General features: G+C 34.8%; 4 protein-coding genes and 1 pseudogene across 7 annotated transcripts; 2 read left to right on the top strand and 3 right to left on the bottom strand.

Annotated features, from left to right (window-relative positions):
* Nucleotides 1-2,870: 2,870 nt before the first annotated feature.
* On the top strand, nt 2,871-11,199 carry APO3 (APO RNA-binding protein (DUF794)). Of its 3 annotated transcripts, XR_015817767.1 has the most exons (4): nt 2,871-3,221; nt 3,331-3,809; nt 9,268-10,499; nt 10,884-11,199. XR_015817767.1 is itself a non-coding variant. In XM_088215769.1 (3 exons), the coding sequence occupies exons 2-3, from the start codon at nt 3,424-3,426 to the stop codon at nt 10,157-10,159; spliced, it is 1,278 nt and encodes a 425-aa protein (XP_088071895.1). In that variant the 5' UTR covers nt 2,871-3,221; nt 3,380-3,423; the 3' UTR covers nt 10,160-10,629. The 3 variants fall into 3 exon arrangements, 2 of the variants coding, with proteins under 2 accessions (XP_088071895.1, XP_021889941.2); XM_088215769.1 differs by lacking the exon at nt 10,884-11,199 and having other exon boundaries at nt 3,380-3,809; nt 9,268-10,629; XM_022034249.2 differs by lacking the exon at nt 10,884-11,199 and having other exon boundaries at nt 9,268-10,629.
* LOC148266693 (uncharacterized) lies at nt 4,211-8,329 on the bottom strand (annotated as a pseudogene).
* On the bottom strand, nt 10,778-11,816 carry LOC110808681 (heavy metal-associated isoprenylated plant protein 16-like). The gene is made up of 3 exons (XM_022034250.2): nt 11,691-11,816; nt 11,399-11,576; nt 10,778-11,314 (listed from the first exon to the last, which is right to left on the bottom strand). Exons 1-3 carry the CDS (start codon nt 11,694-11,696, stop codon nt 11,073-11,075), a joined length of 426 nt encoding a protein of 141 aa, XP_021889942.1. The 5' UTR covers nt 11,697-11,816; the 3' UTR covers nt 10,778-11,072.
* An 8,163-nt stretch (nt 11,817-19,979) lies between these two features.
* Nucleotides 19,980-20,904, top strand: LOC110808720 (heavy metal-associated isoprenylated plant protein 16-like). Its single transcript, XM_022034298.2, has 3 exons — nt 19,980-20,120; nt 20,218-20,296; nt 20,410-20,904. Exons 1-3 carry the CDS (start codon nt 20,115-20,117, stop codon nt 20,682-20,684), a joined length of 360 nt encoding a protein of 119 aa, XP_021889990.1. The 5' UTR covers nt 19,980-20,114; the 3' UTR covers nt 20,685-20,904.
* Nucleotides 20,905-21,306: 402 nt separating this feature from the next.
* On the bottom strand, nt 21,307-23,788 carry LOC110808725 (putative glycosyltransferase At3g07620). 2 transcript variants are annotated; one of them, XM_022034309.2, is made up of 3 exons: nt 23,100-23,785; nt 22,643-22,991; nt 21,307-22,164 (listed from the first exon to the last, which is right to left on the bottom strand). In XM_022034309.2, the coding sequence occupies exons 1-3, from the start codon at nt 23,690-23,692 to the stop codon at nt 21,496-21,498; spliced, it is 1,611 nt and encodes a 536-aa protein (XP_021890001.2). In that variant the 5' UTR covers nt 23,693-23,785; the 3' UTR covers nt 21,307-21,495. The 2 variants fall into 2 exon arrangements, with proteins under 2 accessions (XP_021890001.2, XP_088071894.1); XM_088215768.1 differs by having other exon boundaries at nt 21,594-22,114; nt 23,100-23,788.
* Between the last annotated feature and the right edge of the window lie 1,992 nt (nt 23,789-25,780).

Genomic DNA, 25,780 nt, shown 5'->3' with positions numbered 1-25,780 from the left:
TAGTTTGGTTGAAGAACGTTAGGGAAATCCTCACCGTAAAATTTTAAAGACTGACAAATGGTAGGTATCTGTTACTAGTAACTTTTCATTCTTCTGACCGTTGAATTTAAGATTTTTTAATATCTTCTGTCTTGAAATTTTATATTAAATAAATAAATTGAAATCTCCTTCTTAGATTTATTAAGATATTCAATGTGATATTAATTGTTCCAGATTTTATTAGATATATATATATATATATGTACAGAATCTAGTAATTAATTAAATTGAATCATATATTTTGCCAAATTTATAATAATTTTAAATCAATGTTAGTTAGAAGAGAAAATAAATTATGGTGTTGAAAAGGAAGTAATGAAATTATTAAAGAAAATTAAATTAGAGTATTGAAAATAAACTAAATCAGATTAAAAGGTATAAAGAGTATAATAAATTATACTTTTTGTGATTAATTATCTATTTTTTTAATAGCTTTAGATTTATGTGAAAAAATAAATAAATTAAGATGTTAGAAAAAAAGTAAATCAATGTATTAAAGAGAAATTAAATGGAAGTATTAAAAATAAAATAGATTAGATTATAGAGTATAAAAGTAAATTACATTATTTATAATTGATCATTTATCTTTTTTTATTAGGAAAAATATGTATATACAGAATATAATATTCAATAAAAAAATACATTATTAAAAATATAAAACAGAAACTTAAATGGACTAACCTTCATTGTCAGCCACCAATCAAAAAACCTAATGCCCTTATAGCCGGTTCCAATCTCCAAGCTGCACAGACAAAAACATTGTGCAAACCAAACATAACTCATAACCTATGCATACTTCCTTGTTCGGTTAGACCTTAGTCTCTACTTCGACATTCATTGTCGGAAACTTTAATTGCGCAAATTTATATCGTGAACCAAACACAACTTACAGTTACAACAGACGCATGCATATTGAAACCAATATAAAACTAGATACATGTATACGTACCAGAGCCATAAGTGAGAAATGCATGTGCGTGACTCATAACCAACCTTGATCCTTTTATCATGGCACTATACTTAGAAGGTAAGGAATTATCGAGTTTACTCATTAAGTTTCATGTCTGAGTTGACTAAATGAGTTTATAGTGAGAGTTAACTTAATGTCAAACTAGTATTTTCATTACTAAGTAACGTGTTCTAAGTAAAACTATTATATTAATTTTTTTTATTTTAAAAATTTAATCATCATATGATTTGTTAAATGGTGTTTGACGTAACACCTTAAGTTACTGAAGCAAATCACAACATGACAATTTCAGATGTTAATGAATTTAGAGTGAAAATTAAAAGACTATAAACTCAACTTGAGTTCCTAAAAAAACAAACGTGTACTAATTTAATAGTATAACTAAATATAACTTTTATCTCATATAGATTAAATTATCCAAATAAATTTTTTAATAGTATAACTAAATATAACTTTTATCTCATATAGATTAAATGATCCAAATAAATTTTTTGAAAATTTTTATATTATAAACTCAAAAGTTAGAGATTATATGACCAATACTTCTAAATATATTTTATACATATGTTACATGTGTAAGTAATAAAAAGCTCAACATTCAAGCTAGATCCCTCAATATTATTGTAGGCAATTGCAATACTTTAACTTATCCGTATCTTTATCTTAAAAGATGTATTATATGTTTTTAAACTATGTATTAATCTTATGTCGATAAATTATCAGAAATGTTAAATTAGAAAATAATATTAACTTTTTTAATTATAATTTTTAATACTATAATTCGAAAAAAATGATAAGATGTCCTAAAATTAGAAAGGAACTCTACTACTTAAATATAGATAGGAGATCATTATTTGCTATTATTACCAATATCGTATACAAGATTTTACTTCATTATAAGAGATTTGGGTACCCGTCATTTTTTATACGTAAGTTTGTGAAATATAAGTGTGTGATAATTTTTTATTTGTAAGAAACGAAGATTCAATTTGTTTTCATTAATCCATTAATCAAAATTTTTAACCCATTAATCAAAATATCATCCTTCTCTAACGACATAGTCTCTTTAATAAGTCTTCTTGAAATTTACATCATCTTATGATTTACAGGCAATCGGCTTGGTTTTTTCTCCGAGTTCAATTTATTTTTTTTTTTAATTTCAACTTTTTTTTACTACTAAACAATAAGCTATAAGTTATTTTTCCCAATTTTTTTTAAAAAAAAATTAAAAAATAGATTATTTTTAGTAAAAATTACTTTAAGACTAATAAAATTTAATATGTCATTATTTTAATGATCATTACCAAATGAGCTACATTAAAATTTTAGTGGTGCAGTCAGTTTGTAACCTAGTAGAAGAATAGAAAGTTTCTCTTCTTTCAAATATAAGTTTTAAATAAATCCAGAAATAATGGGAAATATATTTGTAATCTATAATTAATTTAACTAGAAGAAAATAAAAGTTATAATAAAAATAAAAAAATTAAATATATAAAGAATTAAATAATACACTTATAAATTTTATCAATTTTTATATAAACTTAATTTATCATTTGGACAAATCCTTCCCCATCTATCAACCAAAGTTGAGTGTAAATATATATACGAATGATACATCAAATTTGAAATTTTCAAACTAATAAGTATGTTTTTTGGTCTGTAAAAAATTATAAGTTGGAGTGAAATTGTATATTTTTATATAAAATTTTGTATTATAATGAAGGGATGCATGTTAATTACTATAATGTATATATTTATACTAAAAGAAATGAAAATTTCAGAGATGGCTAAGTGCAAATTATCTGGGTGTTTTGATCAGCCCATAACATAAAGCGCAAGCTCAGCCCACTTGTTGATGAACAAGCAGAAGACCCACGAAGAAAGAACGAAACTAACAAGCGAGGGAAGAACCCTCTGTCTCCACCAACTGGAGTGTGCGATCTATTAGAGATATGGCGAGGAGCTCAGCGGGTGCACACGAGTAATGATCAAAAGGAAGCAAAGAATTGAAGCTAGGTTAGGGTTGCTGGTCAGCTGGTGCGAGGACTTCGAGGCAAAAAACCGAAAGTAACAATGGAGAGGTGCACTGGAGAGAATCTAATTGGCTCCCTTGGAGCGGCCTGCGCGAGGACACCGAGATGATGGAAGAGGGGTTGAAAGCGGGGACTGACGGAGACTAAGAAAAGAGGGTGAGAGATCAGAGCAAGGAGAGGTGAGCTGAAAAAGAATTTCAATACTAAACAATGAACTTAATGAAAATAAAAACAGACAATTTTTGTTACAAAAGCGTTCTGAACTTTTGATTGCAATTTTTTTTTCAGACTGCAACCAGTAATTTCAAATTTTGATCTCTCTAAATAAAAACAACAGGACTCCCGATGACCTGCACAAATTAATACTCGAGCTGATAAAGAATGCACCGATGGGTACTTCCCCGAATCTCTCACTTAGAGAAGCTTCACTCTCGATTGACTCAAAATGTACACTTTTCATCACTTAAAACCCTAGCTCCAGCAGCGGGAGACCCAGATGATCCTCTCTATGCCGATATACCAAAGCCCCGAAGGGACAAGTCGCAGAGAAAGCCATACCCAACCCCCATGAAAGAACTTATAAAAAAAGCCAAGGAGGAAAGAGAGGCACGAAAGATGCACCCTTGCAGAATGCTCGAGGATCCTCCTGATAATGGCTTGCTGGTACCTGGCCTAGTCGAGTTAGCTCACCGGGTTTATCGAGCCTGGGAATTGCTCCTCTCTGATTTATCCAAACTAGTTCGGCTTGTTCCTGTTCAGCGGTGCAGGTATCTTTTAATTTCTAGATGCTTATGAGATTTTCCATTGTAGGAGCTAAGAAGAGTGCTAGTCGTCTTTAGTTATTCCTATTGTATTAGAGAAGTAAATAAACCATAAATTTTGTGTTGTATATTGATATTTGAATGTATACCATTTATATACAAAGTAAAGGGCAAAACAAGGAAATTTACATATGGTTTGTTATAACAAAAATGATAACAAAATTGATAACGAAAAAACAAACAATTAATTCTAATACTCCCCTTCAAGATGGAGAATACATATTGATTGTACCCATCTTGCTTAGAAGTGTATGGAACTGTGTAGAAGGAAGAGCTTTAGTCATCAAGTCCGCGAGTTGGTTGTTGGAAGAGACATGCATGGTTTTGAGTGTTCCGGCTTGGATCTTTTATCGAACAAAATGACAATCTAACTCGATGTATTTTGTTCTTTCATGATAAACCGGATTGACAGTTATATGAAGAGCAGCCTGATTGTCACAATATAATAATGTTGACCCTATGTGCTTGACATTCAAATCTTTCATTAAATTCAAGATCCATACTATTTCACATGTTGTATTTGCCATAGAGCGATATTCAGTTTCTGCAAAAGATCGAAACACAGTTTGTTGCTTTTTGGATTTCCATGATATGAGTGATGATCCGACAAAAATACAATATCCTGTCAGAGATCTCTGTGTGTCAGGACAGGTGTCCCAGTCGACATCAGAGAAAACTTTTACTTGAATATGAGAATTTACAGGGAAGTGAATCAATCCTTTGTCCTGGTGTTCCTTTAATATACTGTAGAATCCTTAAAGCAGCTTGAAGGTGACTTGTCCATGGAGGAGCGAAGAATTGACTCAGACGATTAACAGAGTAACAAATGTCCGGCCGAGTGATAGTCAAATATAACAGCTTCCCAATTAACCGTTTATAACTGGTGACATCACCAAGCGGTTCTCCATCTTCCTTGGAAATCTTGAGATTGGGTTCCATAGGAATAGGGGACAACTTGCAACCTAAATATCCAGCCTTAGAGAGCAGATCAAGAGCATATTTTCTTTGACATAGAGTTATTCCATCATTGTTTCTGGCAACTTCAAGCCCAAGGAAATATCTGAGTGGTCCCAAGTCTTTTATTTTGAATTTTTGATTCAAGTTGTATTTGAGATCTTTGACAGCGTTATCATTATTACTTGCAATTACTATATCATCAACATAAATCAAGAGGGCAATGAAAATATCTTCATGATTTTTGATAAACAGTGAGTGGTCATATTGTGACTGAGAAAAACCTTCTTGAGTCAGGGCTGTGGAAAATTTATGGAACCATTGTCGCGAAGCTTGCTTCAATCCATAAATAGACTTGTGTAATCGACAAACAGCATTAAGTGGAAACGTCTCCCCCTCTCGAGGAGAATAGCTTGGAGGAAGAGTCATGAATACTTCTTCATGCAGATCTCCATGAAGAAAAACATTAGTAACGTCTAACTGTGTGAGACTCCAGTAGAAGATAGCAGCCAGAGATAATAAGGTCCTGACAGTGACCAGTTTTGCGACCGGTGAGAAAGTGTCAAGGAAATCAATTCCGAACTGTTGAGTATAACCTTTTGCGACCTGTCGTGCCTTATGTCTTTCAATCTGTCCATTAGTTTGATATTTGATTTTATAAACCCACTTACAATCAATAGGTTTCTTTTCTGGTGGTAAAGATACAATTGTCCAAGTATGACTATTGTCCAAAGTACGCAACTCTATGTACATGGCATCTTGCCAAACTGGCATCCGGATTGCCTCAAAAAAACTCTGGAGTTCAATGTGTGAAGAAATGGAACATATATAGGAGTGATATTGTGGTGTAAGCTTGTCATATGTAAGAAAATTGGAAATGGGATGGTGTGTGCAAGAGGTGTGGTAGCAGTGATATTCAGACAAATAGGAAGGAGGTTTACTCTGACGCTGAGGATGAGAAGTGGTGGAGGAATGAGATGGGGTGGCTGGAAAATAAATATGAGGAGAGTGATCAGTATCTTGTGGAAGAGGTATGACATGATCATGAAAAAAAACAGATGAAATATTATCTGGCCGATAATGAGAAAAAGGAAAAATGATCTCATGGAAAACTACATGACGGGTAATGTGGATCTGATTACTTTCGAGATCAAGAAGTTTGTAGCCTTTGTATCCAAATGGGAATCCAAGGAAGACACAAGCATGTGCTCGAGGTGAAAATTTATGTCGCTGGTGTGTAAGTGTGGAGCTATAACATAAACATCCAAAAGAGCGCAAATGATTATAAGAGGGCTTCTGCTTGTTTAAAAGCTCGAAAAGAATCTTATTTGAAAGTAAGGGAGAAGGGAGGAGATTAATGATATAAACAACCGTTAAGATACAATCACCCTAATAAACAAGTGGAATATTGGATTGAAAAAGAAGAGCACGTGCAACATCAAAATGTGTTGGTGTTTACGTTCCACAACAGAATTTTGTTGTGGAGTTTCAACACAAGAATGATAAGAAGGAATGCTTTTACACTTAAAAAAGGAGTGAAAACTTAACTCGTGCGCATTGTCGGACTTACTGACTTTATAGGTTTATTGTATTGAGTTAAGATAAATATATAAAAGTCAGGAAAAATAGTGGTAACATCAGATTTTTGGCGAATGAGGTAAACCCAGGTGGCTAGTGCAATCATCAACAATGGTGAGGAAATATTTGTATCCCTCAACAGTTCTGACAGCAAAAGAGCCTCATTTGTCAATGTGAATTAGATCAAAGGGGTTCGGAGACAAATTATTATGTGATATGAAAGATAATTTTCTTTGTTTAGCAAGAGGACAAATAGGGCAATGAAAAGAAGCATTCATCTGAACAACCGGAATTACAAAGAAGTTTATTTGTAAGAAAATGATAAAGGTTCCCAACTCGTTTATCCCTCCCAATCAACAAGCCCTGAGTAAGGTTCTGAATGACACACGAATCAAATGAGAAATTAACTGTGCAATTGTGAGTGGAAGTGAGTATGCTAACGTTTATGAGATTAAAAGTAAATGTGGGAATAAATAGGACATCAACTAATGTAAGGGAAGCTGTCAAAATAATATTTCCTATTTGATTGACTATCACTGAGCTACCGTTAGACAAATTAACAAGGAAATGTTCAACATGCTTAAGTTTTGTGAATAAATGGTGGTGGCAGCAAGTGTGGTGGGTTGCTCCAGTGTCAAGGATCCATATGTGGGTGTTGGGTAAGTGTGTAAATAGAGATAAACAGAAGGAAGAGGTAAGTATACCTGAGTTGGTGGAAACAGACGGTGTAGCCAAGTTAAAGTCAGAGGCAAAATCCGAAGGCATGGAGACGGAAGGCGTAGCATGGAGACGCGTGCTTAAATGAGCAATAATGTCCTGGATTTGATCTGTGGTGAGAGCCATAACAGAGGCTGCGGAGCTGGAGGTTGCGGACGGCACGCCGGTGAAACCAGTGGGAGTAACAGTGGAGTAGACATGCGGGGAAGAAGAAGATTGTAACCTGACGGGCTTTGGTGAAGACCCGGTTTGTGAAGATCCTGTTTGTGAAGATGCACGCTGTTGGGCTATAGCAGATGGGCCGGATGTGCCTTTGGATTTGGGCCAATAATCAGGCGGGTACCCATGTAATTTATAACGTCGGTCCACTACATGCCCAGAAGCCCACAATGGGTACACGTAGACCTTCTTCTTCCTCCCCGTGCTAGGGAAATATTTGCATATTCCATCGCGCCGCTGAATGCCTCTGTTCCAATGGCGTTTCCGACAACCCGATGTCTTTCCTCTTGAATCACGAGACTGAAGACTTTCGAGATGGAAGGAGGTGTTTCCATCATAAGGATTTGGCTCCGTATGGACGTGTAGGAATCGTTGAGCCCCATTAAGAAGAGCATGACGAATTCCTACTCCATATAATCATTCCAGGCTTTCATTCCTCCACAACGACATACCGGAGCGGGCTGGTAGGTTTTAAGTTCGTCCCACAATGTTTTCATTTTCGTATGGTAGCTATTGACACTAAGGGCCCCTTGCACTGAGCTGTTCATCATTTGTTTCAGTTGAAAAATGCGAGGAGCGTTGCTTTGTTGGAATCGGTCATGGAGATCGACCCACACTGCCTACGCGCTATCAAGATAGAGGAGACTGTCTGCTATATCTTTTGCCATGGTGTTGAGAAGCCAGGAGAGAACCATGTTGTTGCAGCGGAGCCACGCCCCTGCCCTAGGATCTGTCTCAGCCGGTTGAGCAATGGATCCATCCACGAAGCCAAATTTGTTTTTGGCGTTCAAAGCGACACGCATCGCGCGCGACTAAGTGTTGTAATTGTTCTCATTCAGTGTGTGAGAAACCAGCGTAAAGCCAGGATGATCTGAGTTGTGGAGAAAAAAAGGATTGTGGGTTTCATCTGAATGGGTGTTTTGTGAGATTTGGGTTGAAGGCGCCGCCAACGGCTGAAATCGATTCTGTGATAAGGAGCGTCCACCACCTCTAGCCATAGTAGCTTAATGAGGTGCAGCGGAAATTGTAGGAATTCAAAGCTCTGATATATTAGAGAAGTAAATAAACCATAAATTTTATGTTGTATATTGATATTTGAATGTATTCTATTTATATACAAAGTAAAGGGCAGAAGAAGGAAATTTACATGTGGTTTGTTATAACAGAAATGATAACAAAATTGATAACAGAAAAACAAACAATTAATTCTAATATATTGAAATGAGCTTTAAGTTGGTATGATGCATTCAAGACTTGCTCAATTTGTTTCTAATGCAATAATTTTTTCCGGTGTTTTGGTATGTGGTGAATATATATATCTGAATGCAGCTCTATATGCTACTGTACTGACAAAATTAGTAATCTATGTTGAGAAACACAACAAAAAAGTCACAGCAAAATATACATATTGCAGAGAGGAAAGAAAATATGTACTCAATAAAAAATATATCCGAAAACAAAAAGCAAAGTTAGGAAAAAAATGAATTTATTTGATGCAAATGGGCTGCCTTATATAGGCATATAATCAAGCCATATTCTCCACTAACCAAGCCATGATATCTGTCACTAACTTCTCCACTAATCAAGTAATGTTTTCTGCCACTAACTTCTCCATTAACTAGTCTTCAACAAATCTCTAAAATAGGAAACCAAAACTGAATGCAGCCTTTTGCATAAAGACTAGTTAAATAAAACAGTGAAGGAATTGATAGACAATAAACTTTATTAAATAAAGACCATGTGCTTACTGGGGTCTAACTTAATAATCCGCAGTACTGAGTTTTCAAATTATGATTTTGTAGTTATGTTTCTTCTTGCAGCCTTTTGCGTTTTTATATTTTCTGGAACCAGAAGGGACAACTTTGTTTGGGGTTTGTTGATGTTCATTTTTCTGCTATGTGATATGATGTTAATTTCGATGACTTCTTCTTCGTAGGTTTTGCTCTGAGGTTCATGTTGGCCATGTGGGTCATAACATCCGAAGTTGCAGTGGTCCAAAAAGTGGTTTCCGGAGTGCCAATCATCTTTGGAGGAAGGGAGGAGTGCATGATCTGGTTTTCTTTCCCAAATGTTTCCATCTTTTTGACCGTGTTGGAAAAGCAAGGGTTGTGCATGATGAGAGGTATAGTGTACCCCGACTCCCTGCTGTTGTGGAGCTCTGTATACAAGCTGGTGTGGACCTTGAAAAATACCCTGCGCGAAGAAGAAGAAAACCTGTATATAATATTGAAGGGCGAATTGTGGATTTCGAGTCAGTAGAAGGAAATAATGAGATGAAGAAAGACTTGGACTCTGTAGACATTGATCCTCTTGAGGAGCCTGATTCTAATAAAGGGGCCAAGATTGGTGAGAAAATGGAGATTCTGAGTTCTGAGGCAAACCTTTGTAATCTAGACCATGGGAACAATGAAAATCTGAAAGAGTTAAGTACTGGGACAATGAATTTGTGGTTTGAAATGATATCGGGATCAAACAAGATCATGGAGAAGTACAAAGTTTGGACCTGTGGATATTGTCCTGAGGTTCAGGTTGGGCCTAAGGGTCACAAGGTCAGGATGTGCAAAGCATCAAAGCACCAGTCACGCAATGGTATGCATGCGTGGCAAGAAGCAACAATAGATGATCTTATTGGTCCCAACTTTGTCTGGCATGTTCGAGATCTGCGCAAGCCAGCATTAGATAATAACTTGAAGAGGTATTATGGGAAGGCCCCTGCTGTAGTGGAGCTCTGTGTGCAGGCTGGTGCATCAGTTCCTGATCAATATTGGAGCATGATGAGATTGGATGTGGTTCCCCCTGATCGAGATGAAGTTGATCTTGTTGCTTGAAATGGTGTTTCAACCATCCTGTCGATATTGGGGACCGGAACACTTAATGTATTCGGTGGAAGGTGTTTAGTACTAACCTTATTTTAGTCTGAACATACAATTGGTTAGTTTTGTTCCATTCACTCTGGACGTCCTGTTCTCTGTACGCCCAAATTGATATCCAGCCAGAGAGCGTTAGATTGATGGTCTACCTTTAGCAGCCTTGCATCATCAAGGTTCTCTGATTGTGAATTTCTGGGCATTTGACCTACTGGATATTAGTTGCTTTTGCCCATAGTAGGGGTATGAAAGCAGATATGCCTTTTGAAGTGTACCATAAACAGGAAACGGCTAATAGAAGGTACTCGTTAACTATGCCAGCACCAATACTGGCTCATTTTCTGATCTCATAGTGTTAACCTGAATAAGGTAGAGTGTGGTTCATGGAATATTTATATATTTTTATGGAAATTAAAGATATTATGCACGCATTTAGGGTATTGATTAGGTGCAATGAGGGCCTGAACAACATAATTATTTTGTCATGATTATATATAGATGACATGTAATTTGCAGATAAATAAAGTTTGGCTTATGGCTTCAACATAATCCATGAACCTTAGCCCTAAACAATGAATATCACTCACAAAACACATCCGTATCCTTTATTAATTTATACATAGCCTTTTGGCACTTTCCCGTGCTCTAGGTGAAATAAAAGAGAGCTTCCGTATCTAATTTTCAGATAACTAACACAAAAAAGCAAAAACTACCAGAGAGACAGAGGGAGAAAGGCCGTTAATAATAAGCTGAGCACGAATTGGAATTAAAGTAGACCAGATGGTCCCAAGTTTCCGCAAGAAGTGGTCTACGAAGTGCCACAAGAAACCATGTCAAGGTGCTTCTCTTGGTTGTATGGGGCTATAGCTGATCATTAGTTTAAATGGAAGACTTGACAGTGAGGGATGGTGCCCATAGGAAGCCATTGCAGAGGCTGCACGTTAACCTCTTCTGGTTTCTTCTCTTCCGGCTTTTTGTCTGCGTCACTAACACTCAACAGCTTCGCATGCCCCATCTTCTTCCTCAAGAAAGTTGTAAGCTTCACCGGGTCTACTCCATCTCCGGTCACTTCTATCTGGCTCTTATCATCCCCTTTTAAGGCTATAGATTCTACTCCTGTATAAATTCATTAACACTCTGCTAAACATTTTGACAGGTGGTGGAAAAATTTGTTGTGTAATGTGGTAATTAATGAAGAACCTGAAAAGCTGGCTGCAAGCTTCATAGCAATAGAGGGACACGTGGAGCCATCCACGGACAGCTTCTTCTTGATGAGGGGACTAAAAGCGTTCATGGACAAAATGTTGATGAGAAGATAGATGATCTTTAAACAATAGTTAATCTGGCCATTCATGGCCACCTCGACCACCATCTTTTTCTGCAGAAGAGATTATTATTATTATTAGTGATAAGTAAACCATGCATGAATTTAAAGTTGAAGTCATCTCATATATGACAACCAAATTATATATATTATAGTGTACGCATATACCTTCATGTTGCTTTTTTTCTTTGTTGGAGATGGAAGATTGATTCAGTGATTTATTTATTATACGTAAGTTATGGAAGTATAGCCAAGCGATACCTTATTTATTTCGAGTCTGGAATGATAGTGCAAGTCAATGACGTTTCCTTGTCAATCAATACACACAACGCCTACTGCACGCACTTCTCTTTGTTTTTATCTTAAGCCTTGCTGAATTTTCTAGCATAACATTTATTTTTTTCTGTTTATTTTTTAATTTCATCTCCCTAATAAATTTTATTTTATATTTGTTGGTTTTAAATTTATCATATAAACTTATATATATAAATTACTGTACATAAAAAGTTTATCAGATTAATTGGACCCAGTTAGAATTGAGCCGAGAACATTAAAGATATATTGAGTTTTAATACATTAAATTAAAGTACGTACTTTATTTTACGTGCAGATATCAAATCTGTAATTTATGATTTTGTGATGGATTAAATTAGAAATATAAAAAAATTACATGCGTGGTTTGCGTATAAATAAACGGTTATAATTCCCAAATTACACTTATAATTTTTTTATTCTGATGTCTCATAATCAGAAATAGAGAGAACGTAATAATTTAAAAGGTTAGATACTAATTTAGAAGGATTTACCGCGTGACGAACATATTTTTTTTATTATGAATTCAGGTAACGCTTCAGTGTTTATTCTCTTGATTCAATACGAGATTTGTTTCCGGTTTTTATTTTTAGATATAATTTAATTTAAATTCTAATAATTTTTTTCTTATAAATATATATTTTTAATTCTTTATTTTATTATTCAACCTATACAGTACGTACAAATACACATGGACCCACATGTTTTGGGTAGAAATTTGTTTTGAAATTGAAGCACTTTGAACACGCAATAGGAGGAGCAGCCAGTTTGGAGTTGAGACGAATTTTCTTGCGGAGTCAATGCCCTGAAACAAATCAATTATTACTAAACGCCAAAAATTAGTTGAAACCTTCCTGTCTGACTCTAACATATTATTTATTTATTTATATATCTTTCCTTCTAAAAATTATTTATTAAGTTTATTCCCGACTCCCACCGTAAGGTATACGGTGAAAGTTTTTACTTATTTATTAGTCAATTTGAATTCATGTCCTACTTGAAATAAATAAATAAATAAATTAATTAATTAACGTTAGCTTATTATATAAAATAAATTTTCCACGCAATAAATATATAAAGTAAATCTTTTTAAATAATTATATTCATATGAAATTATTGATAATCTTTTTAAATAATTTTATTTTAAATTAATAAAAATAAATAAATATACTTATTGTACAAATCATTTATAATTCTGAAAATATCTGATTTGCTCGTAGTTACTCTCTTGTCTGCCAACACTTATTTTTTTGGGTGAAGCAGATACTAAACTCACCTCGTCAACTAACATTGTGAATGGAAGAGTTAACAAGAGGTCATTCTGGGAATTAAAAGCAATTTTGTCACTTTTTACACTGCAATACTTATGGGGTCCAATCATATATATATATATATATATATATATTAGTTAAAACCCACCGGGCTCTACATACATATGGTGTCGTGTATATATTACAGATGGAGATAGAGTGAAAAAGTAAGTTATGGTTTACTTTGTATTGCATGAAATTTCAAACCGTGCACCTGTTGGAACAATTTTGTAATACCCGGTCCAACTTTGGATATTTTAAAAATAAATAAAAAATTAATTATAAATTAATTTATTTTATTTTATTAAATTATTGAAAAAACAAATAAGTATGGATGTAATTTAAAGCAATTTGAAAAAATTAGATAAAAATTTTGATTCGATCAATATTTTTTTTAAAAAAAAAATTAAAAATATAAACTCGAAGTACAAATAAAAAAAGTTTGACTACGTAAAACCGTCAAGTCAGCAGAACCGACGAACCTGAGCACGCCGCATGGCAAGGCACATTAACATCAGTGCCGCGCGGGAGGCCACGCGAGCGATCTACGTGCCTTGCGAACAAACGGCTAAGGATTGATCTTGTGCGCGTGAACGACTCAGATTCATTTCCCCTTTAGGCACGATCGGATGGCATTGGACGGTTCAGATTCGTTTCTTCCTTATGGGTGATCGAACGAACGAGATCAATCGCGATGAATGACCCAGATCGACGAGAGATTGGTATAAATATTTCGCGTCGTATGGGAGCTCAAACCCTAGTCGTCAACCCTCGTTGGAGAAGAAGAACCAAATGCCGAAAAAGAATATCAACTGCCAACCGCCGCTGTACCGGAGCCACCATAGGCCACCAAAAAAGGTAAAAATTTTCTGCCCACTCAAAATTCAATTCCGAGCATCCTTGTGGCCAAATTGGAGAAAGAGGGACGGCGGGTGAGTCAAAAATCGTGGGCAAAGCCCAGTGGAGCCACCACCGTCAAAACCCAAAAATTTCTCCGATGAACCCCTTTCTGTTTTCTGTTTCACACAATTTTCTGATTATTGTGCTCACCATTCTTTTCTGTAAAGGTTAGTCGAAGAGCCCTAGCCGCGAAGAAGGACTGGCGGAGCCACCACACCCAGTGATTCTCCCGCCGGTAGGTTCGGTGTTTTTAGTAAATTTTCAGCCAAGCGAGGCCCCTAACGTATTTTTTTTATAGGGATACGTGTAAAACTGGCTAAAATTGATTAGTTCAAGGCGAACTGCCACCGTAGGCGACGGAGTCGGCGCCGGAACCCTAAAATCGGCCAAAAAGAGTTTTAGGCACCGATTTTAGATTTTTGGTGTATTTTTAGGTACGTGACGAGTGTTTCGAATTTCGCAGAAAAAATTCAGGAAACTCGGTATCCATTAGGAGGTATAGCAGACAACGTGATATCTCGAAACACTTATCCCGATAAGGATCCCTCACCTTATTCTCCGTTATGGTAAATTGAGGCTTAATGTTGCATAATTTTGTGTTTTTATGAAAAATTAAAGAACCCTAAAAATAGTTGCAGGTCACTAGTGGAGCCAAAACCAGTTAATTCACGATTGTTCTGATTTTTTATTTATTTTCTTGTACTGCTCTATTTGTTTGTTATTATATTGTGCATGTTCTAAATTTATATTTTCTATAGTCTTATCGATTTATTTGGTTTATTTGGCTATATACTATCAGTGTGAATATAGCTTAATTGATATGTAAATGTAAAATGAGATAGTAGTTTGTGTGGTTAGTTGTTTTGTTTGATGAGAATCTTTATATGAAAGACTTACTGGGTACTTAGGGAAATAGTGAACAGGCCTGGTACATAGGAAACCCTATTGTGAATGTCATCTCAGTCGAATGGGGGCTAGAAAGTCTCATACTAAAAAAGTTTGAGAGATATGGTTCACCCTCATATCAGACGGACTATCGAGGCGATGAAATATTTAGTGCTCATTACCAGACGGGGTATGAGTATGACTAGTTAATTGTTAAAATGGAATATTGGGTTTACGAGTAAAAGGATATCCCTATGGACCCCACGGGTACCAATAAGCAAGTAAGAAAGGAAAATTATCGTCACTTGTTATCTTATGTGTGAAAATAAAAAGTGGTATGAATATGGGTATTCATACGTTATTTTTGGAAAAACTCATTACATAAGTACAGAATAAACGACTTTCTTTATATTAAATGAATTTACATCAAATTTACATCAAATTGGATAGAGCTCCTCAAAAACTATGATTGCAACATTTTGTACCGCCCAGACAAGGGTAATGTGGTAGCCACGCGTTCAGCAGAAAAAGTACAGGTATGCTAGCTAACCTAATGGTTTCAAAATACAAAGTAATAGGGGTTGCACAATATATACGATTTCAGGACTTGAAGAGAGTTACATATTTGACCTACCTAACTGTTCAACCTGAATTGATCTAGAGAATAAAGGAAGTTCAATGTGTCGATTCCACCCTAACAGCTCTTAGGAAGGATGCAGAACATGGAGTAAACTTAGAATTTCGAGTCTTTGCCGATGGGTTGCTCAGATTTCAGAATATGGTGCGTCTTTCAGGTGACAGTGAATTAAAAAGAGACATCATGATATAGACTCATAACTCAAAGTTCATCATGCATCCCGGAAGCACTAAAATACATCAAAGTATGCGACCCCGATTTTAGTGGAGCAAGATGAAAAAATAGGTAGCCAACTTTGTTTCCAAGTGTCTAGTGTGTCAACAGGTTAAGGCAGAGTATCAACACCCAGACAGACTACTTCAGCCATTACTAATCGCAAAGTGGAAGTGAGACTATATCATGATAGATTTTGTGATAGGGTTGTCTATGGCACATTTAAGACATTATGTTATTTGGGTAATTATTGACTGGCTCACCAAATCTTCTCACTTCTTAGCTATCAAGATGACCGACCTCTTGGACAAGTTAGGAAGAATGTATATCCGGGAGATAGTTAGGTTACATGGATTACTGGTGACAATAGTATCCGACAAAGACCCCAAGTTCACTTCTCAATTTTGGTCTAGTTTTCAGCAAGTTATGCGAACAAAACTGTCTCTTAGTACCGTATTCCACCCTCAGACCAATGGACAATCAAAGAGAATGATTCGCACACTAGAGAATATGCTCCGAGCTTGTGTTCTAGATTTCGGGGCCCATTGAAATGATCATTTACCTTTAATAGAGTTCGCCTACAATAACAACTACCAGACAAGTATCGCCATATTTCTGTAGGAGGTATTGTATGGCCGCCCATGCAAATCGTCGATATGTTGGGAAGAGGTAGGTAATAAAAAATTATTCAACACAGATCTTATGGAGGAAACTACAGCGAAGATAGTTAAGATCAGGGAGAATATCAATACAGTTTAGAGCAGGCAGAAGAGTTATACAAATACCCGGAGAAGAGATTTAGAATTTGAAAAAGGTGATCGAGTGTTCCTCAATGTCACCCCTTTCAAAAGAATCAGTAGGTTTGAGAAGAGAAAAAAATTAAATTCCCAGTTCATTGGGCTATTTGAGATCTTATACAGGATTCATGCGGCCGCCTACAGACTGATACTACCTCCAAAGCTATTTAGGATTCATAATGTGTTTCATGTGTCATTGCTACGCAAGTACAACTCGGACCCCTCATACATCTTGTTCTACGAGCCCCCTTCACTTCAGGAGAATCTATCTTATGAGGAGGTACTAATGGACATTGTAGACCGAAAAAGCAAAGTACTCCGCAATATTGAAATTCTCTTCGTTAAGCTCCTATGGTAGAATCATATACAAAAAGAGGTCACATAGGAGCTAGAATCGAACTTTAGAGCACAGTATCCCCAACTGTTTGACCAAGTGAGAGGGTGATAAATTTGATGGTCAAAATTTCTTTTTAAAGGAAGGAGAGTTGTAATACCTTGGCTCGAAAGTTGACCCAGGATCAATTTTGGTATTTTAAAAATAAATAAAAAATTAATCATAAATTAATTTTATTAAATTATTGAAAAAAAATAGGTAGGGATGTAATTGAAAGTAATTTTAGGAAAAATTGGTAAAAATTTGGGTTTGAGGGGTGTTTTTAAAAGAAAAATTAAAAACAATGAGTCAAAGTACAAACTGAAAAAGTTCGGCTACGTAGGACTGCCTAGTCAGCAGCTCCGACGAACCGAAGTATGCCTCGTGGCAAGGTGCGCTGATGTCAGTGTCATGCGAGAGGCCACGTAAGCGATCCATATGCCCCGGGATTAGACAACGCAAGATCGATCTTGCACGTAGACGACCCAGATTCGTTTTCCCCTTAGGCGCGATCGGACAGTCAAGATCAATTACGATAGACAATCTAGATTCGTTTCTTCATTAGTCGTGATTGGACGGACGAGATCAATCGATATGAATGACCTAGATCGACACAGAATGAGTATAAATACTTTGCATCTCATGGGAGCCCAAACCCTAGCCGCTTGCCCTCGCTAGAGAAGAAGAATCAGGCACTAGAGAAGGAGCCTGACAGTTAACCGCCGTCGTATTGGAGCCACTGTCGACCACTAAAAAAGATAAAAAAATTTCCTACCTGCTTGAAATTCAATTCCTAGCATCCTTGTGACCAAATCGGAGCAAGAGGGACTGTGGGTGAAGCAAGAATTATAGGTAAAGCTCGACGGAGCCACCGCGACCAAAACTCAAAAATCCTTCCAATGAGCCCCTTCTCGTTTCTTATTTTACTCAATTTTTTGATCATTATGCTCACTGTCCTTTTATGTACAGGTTAGCCAAAAAAAAGAACCCTAACTTCGAAGAAGGATCAGTGCAACCGCCGCACCCAATGACCCCCCTGCCGGTAGGTTCGATGTTTTTGGTAATTTTCTAGCCAACTGAGGCCCTTAACGTCTTTTTCTGTGGGGGTATGTGTAAAACCAGCCAAAAACTACCTAGACCGAGGTGAACCACCGTTGTGGGTGGCAGAACTGACAGCGGTGGCGCTCCAGAACCCCAAAATCGGCCAAAAAGAGTTTTGGGCACCGATTTTGGATTTTGGGGGTATGTTTAGGTACGTGACGAATGTCTTAAATTTCGTATGAAAAATTTAAAAAATTCGATACCCGTTATGAGGCGTAGCAGATAGAGCAACGTCTTAAAATATCGATTCAAGTAAGGATACCTCATTCTATTCCCCGTTACAGTAAATTGAGACTTAACGTTGTATTATTTCGTATTTTTATAAAATAATTATAGAACTCTAAAAATAATTACTGGTCATTAGTGGAGCTGGAACCAGTTAGTTTACAATTATCCTGATTTCCTATTTATTTTCTTGTACTGCTCTATTTGCTTGTTATTATATGGTGCATGTTCTAAATTTATATTTTCTATAACCTTATCGAGTTATCTGGTTTATTCTACTTCATACTATCAGCATGATGTAATTTAATTGATCTGTAAATGTGAAATGAGATAGTAGTTTGCGTTGTTGGTTGTTTTGCTTGATGAGAATCTTTATGTGAAAGACTTACTGGGTACATAGAGAAAGAGTGGACGAGTCCGGTACATAGGGAACCCCACCGTGAACGTCACCTCAGTCGAACGAGGCTGGAAAGTCCCATACTGGAAGGGTTTGAGAGATATGATTCACCCTCATACCGAACGGGGTATCGAGATGATGAAATATTTGGTGCCCATTACCGGATGAGGTATAGGGACGGCCGGTTAATTATTAAAATTGAATATTGGGTTCACGAGTAGAGGGACATCCCTATGGACCCCCACGGGTACCAATAAGCAAGTAAGAAAGGAAAATTATCGTCACTTGTTATCTTATGTGTGAAAATAAAAAGTGGTATGAATATGGGTATTCATACGTTGTTTTTGGAAAAACTCATTACGTAAGTACAGAATAAACGACTTTCTTTATATTAAATGAATTTACATCAAATTAAGGGCTCAATTAGTTATTTTTTTAATTTTTATCAATCTTTAGTTTTTCGTATCTGTGATTATTGTGATATTATTACTGAAATAGTGTAGCTCACCATTTCATTGATTATTTCAAATCACGAAAACCAATATCCATATCCCAATCAGCAAGAAGATTGTAAGTAGTTCACTACCCATATTCTCTTCAAGTATTAGTGAAGGTTGTTCTAAGATATTTATTTATTCACTTTTCTTTAATTACTGTTTGTCTTTTAGAAAAAACATTTTCATAGCGTTATTGGGTATTCTGAACTATTATGTAAGGAATGTAAATTCTAACTCTATTATTCGCTTCCGTATTTAAATTATAAATTCATTCCCTTTAAGGTTCTGGATTTTTACAAATTTTGAGAAAACAGAGTTTAAAGGAAGAAACTTTCTGCAGATAAAGGACACAAAAAATTGCAGAAATACTTAATGCTCTCTGTTCTATTATTCCAGAACTAAACATGCATGTATATAGGCTTACAATCAAACTGAAAATACTAAAAATTCTCACAATAATCTCTAAAATTCTGCCCCTAACCACAAATTAACTGAAGTAGAAAAATAAGAAAAACTAGTATGCATAATATCAAAAATTATTTACCATAAAATTTGTAAAATATTAGCACCATATTTTGACTAATTGTTGAATCAAGCTTCAACAGCACCTTCCACATCACCGTGTTTCTTTGTTTGTGGGCTTTACTTGACTCCATCTAATCTCGATTGACTCAGCTTTTGGGGTCTCCTGTCCTTTAACAGCTCTACGTAGACCCACAGATACACACTCCTTTACTATTTCTCTCAATATTTCAAGAAACCATGTTGAAAGTTCTTAGATATAACCCGATTCGGAAGTTCAAGCACAGCAAGCTCCCACTAATAAAGACTCTTCCCACATCGTCCCTGGACCGCACCATTTCAACTTCTTCTTCCTAATCCTCTTTTCAAAATCAGACATCCATTTGAATTCTCGGTCATCTTCTTCAACAAAACAGAGAAACCATGAAGGTATACATCCGTTTGCTAAGCACATATGTTAATAATGTTAACACAAAATCGATTAATAAGTATGAATTTTGATGAAGATTGGGTTTTATTTCTACAGCAAAAGATGGTGGTGAAGGTAAGTATGAACGGCGACAAGTCTCGCTCCAAGGCTTTGAAGATCGTTGTGGGTGTATCAGGTGATTAAGAACGATCCCATATAAAACCCATTATTTATATCTTGTAACTTATCTGTTTAACACAGTACCAAAATTATTTTGCTGATTGGCGCATTTTTTGAAACACGTTGCAGGCGTAGAATCCGCAGCTTTAAAGGGAGACGACAAGTGCCAGATAGAGGTGATCGGAAACGGAATTGACGCGGTTCAGTTAACGACTCTGTTGAGAAAAGGCGTGGGATACACAGAGCTGATGACCGTGGGTGCCGCCGACGAGAAGAAACCAGAAGAGAAGAAAACAGAGGAAGCTAAGATGCAGGCTATGCCGGTTTGGCATATGTGGGAAGTTAGCAATCCTGCCATTCCAGTTTATTCCTACCAACAAGAACCCCCTTGCAATATCCTCTGATCTTCTGATCATTTACAAGGACGACGACATCGAGACAAGCCTAGCCTTTTTATACGTATATACAATTTGAATCAACTCTTGTGTTTTACTTCTCCTTTTTTTCCCCTTCAACTTCGGGAAATTTTTTCAGGGGATTATTTTGCGGAATTATCTTTTGATAGTATTTAGTTTGTAATGATAAAAGCTTAATAATATATTATATTTGTAATTTTTAATTTTATTATTTTATGTGTAATTTTTTTAAAATTTATTAAGTTTGTGATAATTTAAAATTACTGAAATGAAATGACACGATAGATTGTCACTTTCGGAATTGACTATATAATATATCAGTTAAGGATGATAATCATTAATAAATAAAGTTATGTTTAGAGAGTGATAAATATAATTAAAATATATTATTATATATATTTTAATTTTTTCTTAATATAAGTACATTTATATTTATATTAATTGAGTTAAATTTGTTTTGATAAACCTTATTCTAAATTTGCTTTCTTGTCATCTTTATACAAAATATACAATCTGATTTAAAATTGTAATTTCATTAAAAAAAAAAAAATTAAAAGTATGAATCTTTTAATTAAATAATAGTGAATGAGTTGTAGATTTTTAATATACCATTGTTAAGATCATATAAATATACATGTAATCTTGTCCATAATGCTGTTATATAAATGGGCAACTATAAATAATTTTTTGTACGGTACGTGATTTGACAATTACACACAAAAATTTCAACGATTTTTGACAATTATAAAAAATAAATAAATTGGGTGGAGAATGTTGAGCCGAATATTGTATCAATCGGTCAATTTTTATCCTGGATTCGAACGTTCAATCTCCTAAGCCAAACAGAATGAAGAGTCATATGAAAAAAGTCAAATCTTTTAGGCGTTGAATTGACCACAAAATGTCTCTGAACCACCTTCACTCTCCTCTGCATCTTCAAGTACTGCCTCTGCGATATACTCCCCAGTATCTTCTTTATATTTGGTATATCCTCCACCTTCACCTCCACCGAAAACGCCTTCCAGTTCAGTACGTCGCTAAACGGGGCCGTATAGCTCTCGGAGATTAATACCGGCACGCATTCCGCGTAAATGGCCTCCACCACTCTCGGACTCGCCACCTCGTACCCGCTCGGACATAGACAGAACTTGCTCTTCTTTAACTTGGATGTGTATGATTCTCCCTCTGGCAAATGATCGTAGACTTGAACGTCGTCGTCTTTGTCTTTCCATTGTTGGAGAAGAAGGTGGCGAATGTGGCCGTGAAGACGGCCGGCGAAGAAGGCGAGAATGGGTCGCCGGGAAGGGGACTCGCCGCCGAGAAGGCCGTTGATCTCGCCTGTTATGAGGTTGATCTCCGGGAACGAAGCGTCTTTTGCTGGGTTGAATCCTTCTGAGGTGTTGGCGTTGCATAGGACTCTGATGGAGTTGTTAAACAAGTTTGGAACATAAGATGATGCTCGTGGCCCCTGTACATATTCATATACATATATATATATATAATTAAGAAATGATTTGATCTATTAAGCATGAAGTTATGGAATCAAAGTGGGGATATGTTTAGAACGAGAAGAAAACTGAAAAGTTTTGAAATAAAGTGGGGATATGTTTTGATTTTCTTAAAAAGAATAAAATGAAAATATATATTGTATAGAAAATGTACTCAATAAATGGTATATCATTTAAATAAAAAATAAAACTAGGAATAAATAATTGTCTTATAAAAGCATACAAACAATATAAACAAAACTAATCTTCTCTTAAACTTTTTCACTAACATTTATTTTTAATAAAATTAAATTAAAATACACAATAAATTCGGTCAACTATAAATTACATGCTACCTAAATTAGGTGATTACTATTTAGCTTAATATTATAATTTCTATCTATGTAACTATTGATGAATGAATCAACTTATATTTAAAGAATAAAAGATGACAGAGACCCAATCATGGCAGGAAAGCATGAAATGATCGGCGCCAAGGCTGCGATTCCAAAAGGGATATCTATTAGCGATGAGAGTGATGTAGTCCACGACGGCACGGCCGATGGAATGAGTGTTAGTGGATTCAGGGACGTAAAGGTACTGAACCATCATTACTACGCTGAAGGGAAGGAAATAAACGAGAGCCTCATCTGGGTTTTTTGTTCTATGAAATTTACCCTTCTCCATTTCATTAATGAACCTCCCTTCTGTTGAATATATACTCTTGCATGGTCCATTGTGGAACATGGGTGGTTCTCCCTCTTCGTATACATATATCTTGAACATCTTCTCCATCTCCAAGTAACTCCTATATATACATATATGTATATAGTTTCATTCAGAAACGTATTTATATATATATTCAAGAGATATCATTAATGAATATGGTTAGTGATAATGATCACTATACACATACCTGTGGAAAGAGTTAGGATTCCTATATATGGACCCCCAAGGAACGTAATCTGGGTCTGCATGGAGTGATGTCAAGTTTCTTACAAGAGCAGCTTCTCTTATGGAAGACCTGACTCTACTCAGTCTAGATTCAAGCTTCTCCAATCTGCCAACTCTTGTCGTCTCTTTCACAACATTTATTTCACCATTCTGCGGTATTTTTTCTTCTTTCAATATTTCTGGTGTACAAGTATCGGATGTGTTTGTAGATGCGTTGTTTGATATGACATAGATGGCCGGAGCTGGATTTGCCGGTAATGTGAAGGAATTAGCATCTGAAGAGGATCCATTAATGGTGATAGAAGCATTGACATTGTTTGAAGCTAACTGTAGTACCAGTGAAGAAGAAGAAGAAGAAGTAAAGGAAAGATTAGATGGGGAAAAGTCAAATCTGCCGGTCAATGAAGAAGACAAGGAAGACCAAGAAGAGAAGTCAGGAGGAAGCTTGAACAGAAGAAAAATGAGAAGAGACAAAGGTAGGAGAAGATAGAGAAGCCAAAAAGAAGAAGAGAAGATGGAAGAAGAAAGATACGACTTCTTCTGAGGAGTCCTCATTAATTTCAAGAATCCTCCTTGAAACACGCCCTGTCACAATTCATTTAGTAAATTAAATCTCGAAACCTTAGGCTTCAGATGAAGAAGAAGAAGAAGAAGAAGAAAAGGAAATAGCAAAAGTTCCAGAGCCAGATACATTTCTTGAATAATGGTCATTCCTTGCTGCAACTTCGAATTATTCTCAGTAGCTTTCTGGACATGCATGAATTATCTTTTCAATTAGAATCAATTGGAATATCATGATTCTTTTCTTCCTATTTGATGGATATTTAAATAATAATACAATTTCAGAGTAGAACATATATTAAAATCAGTAAATCCCATTCAATATATTAACAACTATATATATTGCAGAGTCAAATATAATGAACTTACATTGAAATGATACAACGTACATGTATAATAAAATTATAACTAAAATAAATTACAACATTTATATTCCTATTTACATACATATGAATTTCTTAACTTATAAGTTATTATAAATATATTGAATTTGATTTAATATTGTTTATGTGTTTAAAATACGATCTTTGCAAGTAAAAGCATATAATTCATGTTGCATGGGAAGATTAATGTTTTTAACCACTATATCTAATAAAGTTTATATTTTATTTAATTTATTAAATTTGTAGTTCTAAAGTAAAAAATACAATGTTAAATTTATTAATAGAAATTTTATATTTAATATATGTAATTTTTATTTTTCAAATTAAAAGATAGTAATTTAAAATTAATATTTATTACCAAATAAAATATTTAAAATTAAACTACATGAATTAAATTATTTATATATTATTTAAATAATTTTATCATGTTAATATTTATTATTAGCTTTATAACGTATACATAAATAATATATTTATTTCTATTATTTTATATATTTAAAAAATTGTATATAAATTGAGTGAGATTCGGATATGAACCACCCAAATTAACCTTACTAGGCATGAATTCAAATCTTAAATTAAAAATCGACCATATATTGCCGAATTCAGTATTAATTGATCGTGATATTTTAATTATTTTGTAATAGAATCAAATCAAATCATATATATTGAAAATAGATAGCAAAAATATATGAAAATTTTGTAAAAGAAATTAATGGAAATGCACTTTATTGTTATAAAATCACGCTTAATTACCAAATTGTGTTCTAATTAAATTCTAATGAGATCTAATTAAGAGTTTTTTTTTTTAAAAAAAAAAAAAAAAAGAAACAGAAGTATCAATGAAAAATTAGAAATAATTTAAATTTATGGTAATCATAATTACATATTTATTGATATAATCAAGATTAAAAAACAAACAGAGATACTTATGGAAAACTAAATAATTAATTAATAATAATGATGATCATTGTACAGATTGATTGGAGAACCAATTAGAGTATACTTTACTATATAAATATATTGATGGTATATATTAATAAAATATTTGTATTTACCAAGATATCAGCATAATTTCCGAGTAAAAATTTCTTTTTTGCCAGAAATCTCAATAAATAATCAATATTGAGATATTTTTAGGATTAAAATATTAAAAAAAAATAAAAAAAAAGCTATATATATATAAATAATGGCCCCCTCAAAATTTCACTTTATAAATAGTGAAGAAGAACCCAATAATAACACTGACAAAGCAAATAACTTCAATGGCAAAGCAATCTGTCACCCAAATTTTGATTCTTCTCATTGTCTTCTCTGGTAAGTTAGTCTTTTGTTCTGTGATATTTTTTTTTTACATAAAATATGCAGAGATTAATGAAAATTAAGTTATGTTACTTATAACTAATATACTCTCTGGTTATAAATATTGACAGCTTTGGTGGGAATTCCCAGAGCTAATGGAAGCCAATGTTCGAAAGTCATAGATCCGACCCAATGTGACCTTGCATTTTGCAAAGCACTGTGCAAAAAACAGTACACCGGCAATGGACACTGTATTCTAATTCAATCGGATTCTGCCTGTCAATGTGACTACCCCTGTAATGCTGGATCTACACATTTACCTTAATTTTTCACCTACTCCTATTTTATTTCTTTACAAATTTCTGATATTATTTTTTTAATAAATGAGATTTATCTT

The sequence above is a fragment of the Carica papaya genome, chromosome 3 (genome assembly GCF_054855325.1).
Source record: "Carica papaya isolate Zhongbai chromosome 3, ASM5485532v1, whole genome shotgun sequence".
NCBI classification, from domain to species: Eukaryota; Viridiplantae; Streptophyta; class Magnoliopsida; order Brassicales; family Caricaceae; genus Carica; species Carica papaya.
The sequence above is the reverse complement of the archived record's forward strand: the minus strand, read 5'-3'. Positions and strand labels throughout refer to the sequence as shown.

Coding starts and splice junctions, on each gene's coding strand:
- LOC110808725 (XM_022034309.2), bottom strand. CDS start 23,692: ATGAGGACTCCTCAGAAGAAGTCGTATCTTTCTTCTTCCATCTTCTCT. Junction 22,992..23,099: donor AATCCTAACTCTTTCCACAG/GTATGTGTATAG, acceptor ATGTATATATAG/GAGTTACTTGGAGATGGAGA. Junction 22,165..22,642: donor TGCTTTCCTGCCATGATTGG/GTCTCTGTCATC, acceptor GAATATGTACAG/GGGCCACGAGCATCATCTTA.
- LOC110808720 (XM_022034298.2), top strand. Junction 20,297..20,409: donor GATCGTTGTGGGTGTATCAG/GTGATTAAGAAC, acceptor AACACGTTGCAG/GCGTAGAATCCGCAGCTTTA.
- LOC110808681 (XM_022034250.2), bottom strand. Junction 11,315..11,398: donor GCTTGCAGCCAGCTTTTCAG/GTTCTTCATTAA, acceptor GAATTTATACAG/GAGTAGAATCTATAGCCTTA.
- APO3 (XM_088215769.1), top strand. CDS start 3,424: ATGCACCGATGGGTACTTCCCCGAATCTCTCACTTAGAGAAGCTTCAC. Junction 3,810..9,267: donor GTTCCTGTTCAGCGGTGCAG/GTATCTTTTAAT, acceptor TCTTCTTCGTAG/GTTTTGCTCTGAGGTTCATG.